Source organism: Poromitra crassiceps (genome assembly GCF_964638095.1).
Source record: "Poromitra crassiceps genome assembly, chromosome: 25".
In the NCBI taxonomy this organism is placed as follows: domain Eukaryota; kingdom Metazoa; phylum Chordata; class Actinopteri; order Beryciformes; family Melamphaidae; genus Poromitra; species Poromitra crassiceps.
Window position 1 is genome coordinate 7,253,443 of NC_139649.1, and position 12,500 is coordinate 7,265,942.

A 12,500-nucleotide genomic window follows, 5' to 3' on the forward strand; every position below is an offset into this window, starting at 1 on the left:
AACTACTGGGCTGATTTTCATTAAACTTGGTGGAAGGGTGTAGCACGGGTCAAGGAAGAACCCGTTACATTATGGCGCTGATCCGATCCAACTCACAAAATTTGCATATGACAGCAGACTGGAGTATTGGCCTTGGCGGAGGTCTGCACTTCTAGTTTGTTGTTGTTGTTGTCCTTTGTCAGTTGACGTCTGTTCTAGCAGCGTTTTGTCAGTTGCGTCTGTTCTAACAGCGTTTTGTCAGTTGCGTCTGTTCTAACAGCGTTTTGTCAGTTGTGTCTGTTCTAACAGCGTTTTGTCAGTTGGGTCTGTTCTAACAGCGTTTTGTCAGTTGGGTCTGTTCTAACAGCGGTTTCGTCAGTTGCGTCTGTTCTAACAGGGTTTTGTCAGTTGCGTCTGTTCTAACAGCGTTTTGTCAGTTGCGTCTGTTCTAACAGCGGTTTCCTGTGTCTGACAGGGACCAACGTCCAGGAGGCCAAGAGGATCCTGTCGGAGAGCGGCTTGCCCATCACGTCAGCAGACAACCTGGATGACGCCGCCAGGAAAGCAGTGGCTGCCATCAGGAAGTAGAGAAGTAGCACCACTCCTTCCATCCGTGTGGTTACCCTCATCCCACACCGCACCTGTCCGCCCATCGACGCCATCCTTACAGCAAATCATGACGACCTCATAACGCCGGCGTCCATCTTTGCTGTCACCACGGAGACCTCTAGGACTCCCAGCCTTCACTCTCACAAGCTGCTGCTCATTTCCTCCAAACTGCACTTCACTACAAACGGCCTATCAGTAACACCGGTTCTGAAGTGGTGTCTTCACACTCAATGGAGAGGTTAGCAGACTCCTGAACCAGAACCGCTTTGATCTCGTTTTCTTCTTTTTTTCTCTCTCTCCATTATATTACGTCCACGTGAATCGGGTTAAATCAGTCGGTAGTAACGTTGAAGTGTTTCATTTTCACGTTATGAAAATTAGTATAATCTTGTGTTACGACATCACGAAGCTCTTAGATTTGGTTGGTGCTCTGCTTAGCACTTTGTAATTGTGCATTCCAATTTAAAAGGTGAGAGACATGCTATTATCTCTGCACGTTAGGCTTATTCCTTTGTATGGAATATTAATCGTGAAGAGAGAGGCATTTCCACTAGAGCTGCCACGATTAATCAATTAATCGACAACTATTTTGATAATCGATTAATCGTTTTGAGTACGATTTTAAGAGAAAAGGTCTAAATTCTCTGATTCCAGCTTCTTAAATGTGAATATTTTCTGGTTTCTTTACTCCTGTATGACGGTAAACTGATATTATCTTTGAGCTGAGGACAAAACAAGACATTTGAGGGCATCATCTTGGGCTTTGGGAAACATTTTATAGACCAAACAACTAATCGATTAATCGAATAATCGTTAGTGGCGGCCCTAATGTCCACTGTCTCTAACGATGTGTCACTCGCTTCTGAAAGACGGCCTTTTGATGCGTTCTCACTGTGACATCATTAGACGGTACAGTACATGTATTTAATGCTGGAGAGATCATTCTTCTCACTTTATTGTGCAGCTTAGGAAGATCGCTCCTTAGTTTGTCTTTGTTCAAGTCAATGCCTTAATCACACACGTTCTGTCATTTCAAACTGTCACCCATCCAATGTGAGTGTTATTTTATGGAATATGTCACACGAGGTGTATGAAGTATCCACACTAATGCGCTGTGAACTTTATAAATCCACGTCTTATTTGTAACGTGCTTGTTCACTCGATGGTAAACTGTGTGTAACCGCTGAATTCTGTGCCTATTTCATGAAGGTCAAAGGGTTTTGTAAACTTAAGCTACCAACTCTTTCAGATCTGTTGAAAAAGCAAAATCCAAAATGTCAATGTTCTTAGCTTTTTTTAATATAATCTTGAATGTATATTGATAGGGTTTCTCTGACTGTATCAACTGTGTACATAATTAAAAAGATGAATAAACATGAGTATTTCAAAAGTATGTTCTTGTGTGGTGAGTTAGGGGTGTAACGGTACACAAAAATCACAAAAATATAATGTTTAGTGTACAGCCAGCAAACCCCAAAGGAACTGATACAGGTGCCAACCCCTTAATATGTCCGTGTGGTAACTCAGATTTACTTTTCTTTTCATTTTGAATTTTTTTCTAAATTCGGTACAGTTGCACAGTTCGGTACGAATATGGTATGGGACAAATACGCGTACGTTTACACCCCTAGTGGTGAGTCAGTGTCCAAGGGGGAAAAAAGAGAAAAGAGGAAAGTAAATGAGACGAGGAAATAAAAATGCAATCGTGCTATCGGCTTTTTTCTGGAGAACCTTCACGTGCAGAGTGAATGAAGCGTCGGTGGGCGAGAGAGGCCGTTCAGCATTGTCCACGGGGGAGAGAGGCCGCTCAGCAGTCAGCACTTTGTATGCTTGTGTGCCTTTGAGTCAAACTATTGACTACATTACCCAAGCAATGGAAAATCACAATCCAGCCTTGAGATGCTAATATGTAATGGAAGTCTTCATTGCCATCATTGCTATTGCATTTCCTCCAGCATCTTTTAACTTGGTATGAGTGTAGATTTTTTTTTAATGTATGATTAGAAATTCATGTTGACTATCTGTCTAAAGGTTCTGTACAGTCTCCCTCTCTGTCTCTACATATTTGCTCTATTCTACCAGAAATTGGAATCCCTGTTCTTTTTTTTCCCCTTCATTCCTACAGGCCTTTTTTTGTCTTTTGTCACATGCAAATTGGCACGCGGATCGCACCTCCAATCATCACGCACCTTCAGTCTTAAGTGTGTGCATGCTCCTGAGAGAGGCTGGAGAGGAGCGACTGTCCTGCATAGGCCCCCTCGTGCGACTCGTCCAGAGAGAGAGAGATGGTAGAGAGAGGGTTGACTGAGACCTCTTCCTGTCAGACCCACCGACTGTGTGATGGATTATCTGTCAGGCCATCAGAGAGGAAGCCCAGACACACACAGAGCAGATCCCCTCCCATCAGCACCAGAGAGAAACACAGAGGAACACTGCACTGCTTTCTCCTCCATCCACTAACCTGTCTCTCACACAGCACAACACAACACTGTTTTTATGGGACAAGGTCGTTTAGCCCCTGTGATACAAAGTCGAGACTCATCTGGAAAAAGGCCCACTGATAATTGCTGCAGGCCAGCCTATATTTACTGACATATCGTTGTTTTACAGACATATATAATACTGTCATCGGGGGGCGTCCGGGTATAGTGTCGAGGTGAAAACACTCGCCTAGCTAGCACCGCGGAGACACGGGTTCAACCAGCGGTACTGACACAATTGGCCGTGTCTGCGGGTGGGAAGCCGGTGGGGGTTATGTGTCTTGGTGGTCGCTGCGCTAGTGCCTCCTCTGGTCGGTCGGGGGCAGCCTGTTTCGGGGGGGAAGGGGAACCGCGGGGGGAATAGCGTGATCCTCCCATGCACTACATCCTGCTGCTGGTGAAACTCCTCACTGTCAGGTGAAAAGAAGCACATGTACTGGAGGAAGCATGTGCTAACAGCTCTCCCCAGATGAGCAGAGGGGGTTGAGCAATGACCGGGACAGCAGGGGGGATTGGACCAAGTACAATGGCGATCAAAACAGAACTGTCGTCAACCACCAACTTTGACAGCTTGGCACTTGATGAATTTTTCAGCATCTCCATCGCTGAGAGTCTCTTCTGAAGACACAAAGTCCAGTTCAGGTTCTGTGCTGCACTGAGCCGGGCCCCCACCAACCACCCACGCCCCCCCCCCCCCCCCCCCCCACACACACACACACACACACACACACACCACACCACCCCCCCAGCCATAGAAACGGGCTGCTGGACTGGAGGGTTCAATAATTGCCTTATTTCATGCTCTCCCCGCCTTGCATCAGGCTGATGGATGATTGGACGGAGGACGGCAGGAGTTTAAGGCTTGTTAAAGTGGGGCTTCATATTGTTTAATTCAGTGTCACGCTAGAGGTCAGGACAGAATGTGCAAAATTAGCAGCGCTGCTTCATATAAATATAGATGAGATGAGGAGAGAGAGAGAGAGAGAGAGACGCTGTGGAGGTCATGCCTCAAGACTTCTGTCAGTTAGCCGCCACTTTCAACTTGGCAAATACCTCGGGAGGTGAAAGAGGGGGCGCGCGCGGGGGGGGGGATGTTTTAAAAGGGCCTTTGGGTGGACTGTTCCTTTAATTAAGCTGAATGAATATGCCAGGGGAGTATTATTCTTCACCCTTGCTGGCTGGCTTTATTTGTCTCTGTACAGTAATTGACCATTTTGCTTTGTGAGAAGGCGGCAGGTTTTTTTTATGCTCCTCAGAATTGATGTCAGAACGGTAATTGGCACTTTGTGAAGCTGCCGTCTAGAGTTTAGCTGTGGTGCCAGAGCTGCTGGTGAAAAGCATTCTTTCAGACAACAGGGTCAAGGCTGTCTCTCACCACCATGGATTGGATATTTATTGAGTAATTTGGAAGCAACAACTACGGAAATATTAGTTCATAAAGAAAGCAATAGTGTGGTATGAATTGCCTCCGGTTATTGTACTTCATCTTTCAGGGGCAAGGCTTTGCTCAATATTTACAATTTTCTGTCTGCACCTCTGACTACCAAGGACAGAGGAGGGGGGTGTGTGTGTGTGTGTGTGTGTGTGTGTGTGTGTGTGTGTGTGTGTGTGTGTGTGTGTGTGTGTGTGTGTGTGTGTGTGTGTGTGTGTGTGTGTGTGTGTGTGAGAGAGAGATGTGTGCGTGCGCATGTTCTTCTCGTCCAGCTATCTTAGTGAGAACCAGAGCAATTAGAGAGAGTGGCATCAGCGGAGGTCCAAACTGCGTGACTCATTATCCAATGAACAGCCAGGAATGGGTCTCGCGCTACTTTTGAATGCTAAAATAAAGCTGATAATGAACAATTTGATTCTTAAAAAAAAAAAAAAAAAAAACTTTCAAAGGACAACACCAACTGTCCATTTTGCTGCAACTCTACAGCGCTGCTTAATCCAGAACCTTACTTCCTGGAACTCTTGAGAGTAAAATACTCCATTGGAGTGAATGGAGATGTCGCGACTCTTCTATATATAGGGCTCTGGTGAGAACCAATGTGAGTTTTCTACCTGGGAAGTGAAGTCATTTTAGGAAAGTGGGCCTTTCCTCACTTTCTCACACAACTTGAATGGGCTGTTTGAAGGTCAAGACTTGGTTTTAAGGGTTAGGTTAGAATTTGGTTTTGGTTATGGTTAGGCATTTAATGTGTGTGTGTGTGTGTGTGTGTGTGTGTGTGTGTGTGTGTGTGTGTGTGTGTGTGTGTGTGTGTGTACGTGTGCGTGTGCGTGTGCGTGCGTGTGTGTGTCAAACAGAGAGAGACAGCATGTCGATGTGTTCATTGCCGTGTGGTGTGAACTGAATGTGTTTATGCACGTTGTCTTTATCTTGAGTCTTCCATAAAGACAGGAAACACGAGCTTCCCTCAGGACCTCCGTAGCAGCACGGCAGGAAGGAACAAGCTGTTTCTGTTTGTTTGTTAGCGTTTTTGTTTTCCTATAGCTGGTGTCTCACACACAGAAGCCGGCAGACGGAGTGAGAGCGCTCCGTCCGTTCTCAGCGCTCCGCAGCAGTTATTGTCTTAGCACCAGATTCAAGCCGTAACAAAGAGAGTGGCTGACAGGTTTTATGGAGGAAAAAACTAACACAGCAGTCTGGAAAACAGTCAAAAGGAGGCGCTGGCTGGGCTGTTACTTTGTTACTGTGCTGCTGTCGAGTCCCTCACATCTGGCCTTGGCTTCCAGATGGGCAGAACGATCCATTTCCTTCTCCCAGAACTGTTGTCAGTCTGTCTGTAATTGAAGGACTTATAATCAATGTCAATTACCTTGGATGTCTCTTAACGAGAAGTTGAGCGAAGAGGAGTCAGATTTAAAAAAGTTGCAATACCACGGAATCGTCCCTTTTCCTCGACGATGTGGTTTTCCCTCTCGGTCTTGCATTACTGCATTGCATACTTGCATTACTTCATTACCTACCTAACCATTACTTACTACCTACCTACCTTCATTACAACGTACCTACCTTCATCACTACTTACCTACCTTCATTACTACCTACCTACCTTCATCACTACTTACCTACCTTCATTACTACCTATATACCTGTATTACTTCATTACCTACCTTACTTCATTACTAACTACCTACTACCTTCATTATTACCTACCTTCATTACCTACCTACCTTCATTACTTCATTACTACTTACCTACCTTCATTACTACCTATCTACCTGTATTACTTCATTACCTACCTTACTTCATTACTATCTACCTACCTTCATTATTACCTACCTTCATTACTTCCTACCTTCATTACCTACCTACCTTCATTACTACTTACCTACCTTCATTACTACCTACCTTCATTACTTCCTACCATCATTACTTCCTACCTTCATTACCTACCTACCTTCATTACTTCATTACCTACCTGCCTTCATTACTACCTTCCATCCTTCCTACTTTCCAGTGAGCAGGTAACGACCCCTTTACTCATTCAAACATCACCGGCAAACAAGAGCAACACAGACAAAGGTAAGTGACGGGTTTTGGGGGGCGACCATTCATCTGTGTCATCTTTTCAAACTTGTCGTTTGTTCCCATCGGTTCTGATCAACTTTCGCCAACTTTGCGACGGCGTTCCTACAGCCTGTGATCCCGTCGTCTACAAAGTGGCACGGGAGAGTCGGCCTTCAATACGGCAAGAATCCACTCGTGGAATGACAGTAATTAAAAGCTCATTAAGGTGTGACCTCTGGAAGCCGCCACCCCCAACCCCCCTAATTAAAATAGCGGCAGAGGCAACAGAATGCTGTTTTGAAATTGCGTGATAATTAGGCTCCCCAGCTATCCTGGTGGAGCGCTCGGCAGGTGTTCGGCTGACACGCCCAGACACGCGGACGCACGCGCGCGCGGGGCCCACAATGCAGCGCTGTTCGGGGGTCGTCTGCGAGTGGGAAAAAAAATCCAGATGAGATGCGATCCTGAGGGGCCATGCGGGTGTATTCTTGGAGATGCTGTTTGTCGTTTTGCAGGTTTTTTCTTTCTTCCTACAGTAGTTCACACTTTCTCTTCTCTTTTCACAGGCGGCTGAAGGTGCGTCAGCAGCAGTAACGTGTGCGGAGTTACTTTTTGATCTCAGAGTTTCACTGACACTTCTGGCGTACACCATAAACAAAATAAAATACACTCGCGCTACCGATGACTAGATCTGTCACGTTCATGAATCATGCCAGTTCCTCTGTGTGTGTGTGTGTGTGTGTGTGTGTGTGTGTGTGTGTGTGTGTGTGTGTGTGTGTGTGTGTGTGTGTGTGTGTGTGTGTGTGTGTGTGTGTGTGTGTGTGTGTGTGTGCGTGCACGCGCAGTGGGGCGAAGGTGACTTTGACAGTTAATAGCGATGAGGGGCAGGGTGTTTCCCCCCCTCCCTCTCTCTTCTCATACTCAGGGTGAATATATGAAACCTGTGTGTGTCGGCTGCTATCCTCGTCAAGCGGCTGACTGCAGTGTGAGGAGGCTGAGAGGAAAAGTGGCCTGTCTCCGCTCATTTTGCCAATGAGATAAAGCGGAACAGTAATGGCAAGATGAAGGCTGTAGTGAAGCACACACACACACACACACACACACACACACACGCACACACACACGCACACACACACACACACACACACACACACACACACACACACACCTCTAAACAGTCACAGTAAACAAGGTGATGGGGTTTGCGCACACACACACACACGCACGCACACACGCACGCACACACACACGAACACACACGCACACACACGCACGCACACACACACACACACCTCTAAACAGTCACAGTAAACAAGGTGATGGGGTTTGCGCACACACACACGCACACACACACACACACACACGCACACACACACACACGCACACACACACACACACACGCACACACATACACACACACACACACACCTCTAAACAGTCACAGTAAACAAGGTGATGGGGTTTGCGCACACACACACACACACACACGCACGCACACGCACACACACACACACACACACACACACATACACACACACACACACACACCTCTAAACAGTCACAGTAAACAAGGTGATGGGGTTTGCGCACACACACACACACACACACGCACACACACACACACACACGCGCACACACACACACACGCACACACACGCACACACACACACACACACGCACACACATACACGCACACACACACACGCACATGCACACACACACACACACACACCTCTAAACAGTCACAGTAAACAAGGTGATGGGGTTTGCGCACACACACACACACGCACGCACACACACACACACACACACGCACACACACACACACACACACACACACACCTCTAAACAGTCACAGTAAACAAGGTGATGGGGTTTGCGCACACACACACACACGCACACACACGCACACACACACATACACGCACACACACACACGCACATGCACACACACACACACACACACACACCTCTAAACAGTCACAGTAAACAGGGTGATGGGGTTTGGCGTTCCTGCCTGTGTGCAGACTCCTGCTGCTGCTGCTGCGGTGGCTGTTTTGATGCAGGCGCTGTGGGTAATCAGTCGCTGTGTTTGTGTTTATTTTGCAGTTTGTTTTGGTTTGTGTGTCTGTGTGCACCAGTCAAAAGGCACATGAAGTAAAGATCTCGTGTCCACATGCGTGTGTGTGCGTCGGTGTGTGTTGGTAATCAGGCCTGCGTTCTTGTTTGATGCGACAAGCTGTGCAGGGAGAAGATGTCTGCAGGTGTGTTTGCATTCAAGGTTGTGAGTGATTTGCTTCTTCTTTGCTTGTCGGAGGTAAACTCATCTCGGCTGGGAATGTATAAATCATATGGCTGCAATTTACATGAACGAAAAAACTCATCATCAAATCACCAACTTTGCTTTGCCTTTTGTTTACCTGCGCAGGCTTGCTGAGCACACAGTTCCTCCTCGGTGATTGCGTTCACACACAGTAACACACCTTCGTTAGTGCAGCAGTCGGGGGTGAAGTGCCTTGCTCATTAGTCTCTTAAAGTAGACTGTCTCATCTACATCCGGCGAATGCAGCTATACAGTCTGTACGTTACACCCCCAGAACATGCACAAGGAAGTTGGGGAAAAAAACCTTCAGACTGGAAGGAAGTTTGACGGAATCCGACCAATCACGACACGTGTGTCCACGAAAAATGCGGCATATTGGATTCTGATTGGACTAATGAGCGGAAGACCCGCCTTTCTGCTTCCCATTCCGGTTGGTGCATGATTCTCCCCCACGAAGTACAGACGGTATGGCGGAAGCATTTGAAAATTGCGGAAGCCAACTCATCTGTTCTAAGAGACTACTTGCTCATGGGCCTGTTGATGGTAGCTGACGTGATTGGAGATGTTGTTTATTGCAGATGTGCAGCTTTTTGAGAAGTGTTGGAAAATGCAGAGCACGTTAAACGCCAAGCCCAGTTCATATTTTATATATATCGCTGTGCCTCTCAGACTCCATCAGCTTTTCACTTCTACCACCAGCTGCTTTTTGAACAGCAGTTAGCAGTTAGCACAGTCCACTCAGACACACATTCTGTATCAAATCAAGCCTGTGGAGTCAAATCAAATCAAAAGAGAACCGTTTGTGGTGATCACACACACACAAAATCTTTTGCCATTTCCCAGTACTTATTATGCGATGTAACGATCGCTTGTGCTATTCCGCTAAAGTGAGCACCTGTATAGACCAAATCACCGTGACGTCACCATGTAAACAAATTTACTTCCGGGTACCACTTGGGGAAGGCGGCAGGTTTAAATGTGCGTGTTGTCATATAAATGCTGTCAAACCCTCTCGTTGTTTTCGGCCGACTACTTTCAATTTAAATGGTTAAACGGTTGGTAAACATGCTTGTCCGACGTATCTAGCCTTTCTTCTGTGTTTGTTTTGTGTAGTGTTAGCATGCTAATAACGTTTGTTTGTCTGTCAAACTCGCTGTTTTGTTGCAGACTCGTTAACGTTAGACAGACAGAGCTATTGACGCCACGTTAATTTAATTTAGCTTCAAGTCTACTCTGGTCTGGTCCAACAGGTAAATTAGCTAGTCTGGTCTCCACTAACGTTAGTGAAAGTGTTGTTATGAATGATATTAAACAACAACACAACAGGGACGAACCATTTTTGTCTTCTTTGTCTGTTTTTGTCTTCAACACGTCAGTTTGTGCCGTCCACTGCCATTATAATGTGTGGACCCAGGGGTACCCGGAAGTAAATGTAAACACCCCGCTGATTTGGTCTATAGAAACCATGTGGCCTCTGACCTGTATAGAAACCATGTGGCCTCTGACCTGTATAGAAACCATGTGAGAAGTCACAAGGGATTCCCCATCTCCCAAAATTCAGGGAGGAGCATGTCTTTCCCGGTGAGGCTGCGTCTGCGAGCGCACGAACCGGGCGAGACCTCGAGGCCACACTGACGAGGTACGGTAAGAATGAGCGATGAGGAGGGGGGGAAGGAGGACGAGGTACCTGTAGGAATGAGCACTGCCAGTTCAGCGGGTGTGGCGAGAGACGCTAGAAAGGAGCGTGCGCAGCACTCTCTGTTTCTAGCCTCCCCAACATATTACCAAATATATCATTATTATCATACCAAGTTTCAAGTGTCTAGTGAGGTCACATGGGGCGATGGGACTGTCCTTTTTCTTGGCAAAACCCATCCTACTCTGCTCTGCCTCTGATTGGGTTGGGTTTAGACATGAGGAGGTTGGGTTTAGACATGAGGAGGTTGGGTTTAGACATGAGGAGGTTGGGTTTAGGCATGAGGAGGTTGGGTTTAGGCATGAGGAGGTTGGGTTTAGACATGAGGAGGTTGGGTTTAGACATGAGGAGGTTGGGTTTAGACATGAGGAGGTTGGGTTTAGACATGAGGAGGTTGGGTTTAGGCATGAGGAGGTTGGGTTTAGACATGAGGAGGTTGGGTTTAGTCATGAGGAGGTTGGGTTTAGTCATGAGGAGGTTGGGTTTAGACATGAGGAGGTTGGGTTTAGACATGAGGAGGTTGGGTTTAGGCATGAGGAGGTTGGGTTTAGGCATGAGGAGGTTGGGTTTAGACATGAGGAGGTTGGGTTTAGACATGAGGAGGTTGGGTTTAGACATGAGGAGGTTGGGTTTAGTCATGAGGAGGTTGGGTTTAGACATGAGGAGGTTGCGTTTAGTCATGAGGAGGTTGGGTTTAGACATGAGGAGGTTGGGTTTAGACATGAGGAGTGATGATTGGTTAAAGTTGGGGTAGCAGAGCCATGTATACATGACACGACCAGACTTTACTTGATGGAAAGATGAGAGACAGACAGACAGACAGACTGAGAGACAGACAGACTGAGAGAGAGACAGACAGACAGACAGGTGATTGAGAGGAGATTGAGGTGGATAGAGAGACAAAATCAGGGAGACAGGGACGGGGGAGAAACTGAAGGAGAGAGGAAGGGCAGAGAGGGGGACACTTCCTACTGTAGGAACAAATCGCATTCAAAATAGTTGTGAGTCTGTGACTGTCCACAATTGTCCACTCACATGTTATTTGGAGGACATGTCCTTTTGTCATTGCTGTTACTGTTTGGATCAGGTCTTAGTATTCTTTTCCTACTGTGGTTTGAGTTACATTTAAGAAAGTTTGTATAAAGCCTATCCTGCCAAGACTATTTTTTCCTAGTTTACATCTGTTATTTTTATTGTTTATCATAGTATTCTCTTTTATTTATTATGGTTTCATTGTCTGGAAAATGAATACAGAATGAAACAAGGCGAGCAGATATACAAGATGAGTTCCCGACTTGTGTAGCTCGCTGTATGTGCCAAACATCTACCGATCTACCTGTGTGTGTGTGTGTGTGTGTGTGTGTGTGTGTGTGCGCGTGTGTGCGCGCGTGTGTGTGTGCGTGTGTGCGCGCACGTGTGCGTGCGGGCGTGCATGTGTGTGTGTGTGTATGTACATGTGTGTGTGCCTGCCTGCCACAGTGCAGTATCAGAGCAGGACTCTCTCTCTCCTAGATGAGCACATTACCTTCATCCTCAGGATATTTCAAACACTTCCCCTTGTAAAATTCTCCATTACACGGGTCAACAGAGGGCAATGGGAGAAGAATAAGTACCCACACCTCTCCCAAAGACCCCCGCCCCTCTCTGGTGCACACACACATGCACACGCACGCACACACACACACGCACGCACGCACGCGCGCACACACACACACACACACACACACACACACACACAAGCTGTCGGCTGATCTGATTGCCTGTTAGGAAGTATCACCCACCACGACAAGTGCCCTTTCAGTTTCTCCTCCCCGCCAGCAGCCATTTTGCCGCCATGTCAGATATGGGGATATTAATGAATGCACACTGACAGTCCTTAGGGAGGCCGAGCGGAGTGGCTCTGCTGCCTGTTCTGTACGA

The 12,500-nt window shown here is 46.8% G+C and overlaps 1 protein-coding gene across 1 annotated transcript in view; it reads left to right on the forward strand.

Moving 5' to 3' along the window:
* Nucleotides 1–1,956, forward strand: part of suclg2 (succinate-CoA ligase GDP-forming subunit beta) — a 187,016-nt gene extending 185,060 nt beyond the window's left edge. The window contains exon 11 of the mRNA XM_083660814.1: nt 455–1,956. Coding sequence (XP_083516940.1) covers nt 455–567 — 113 coding nt within the window. The 3' untranslated portion in view covers nt 568–1,956. The remainder of the gene's footprint in view (nt 1–454) is intronic.
* The last annotated feature ends 10,544 nt before the right edge of the window (nt 1,957–12,500 follow it).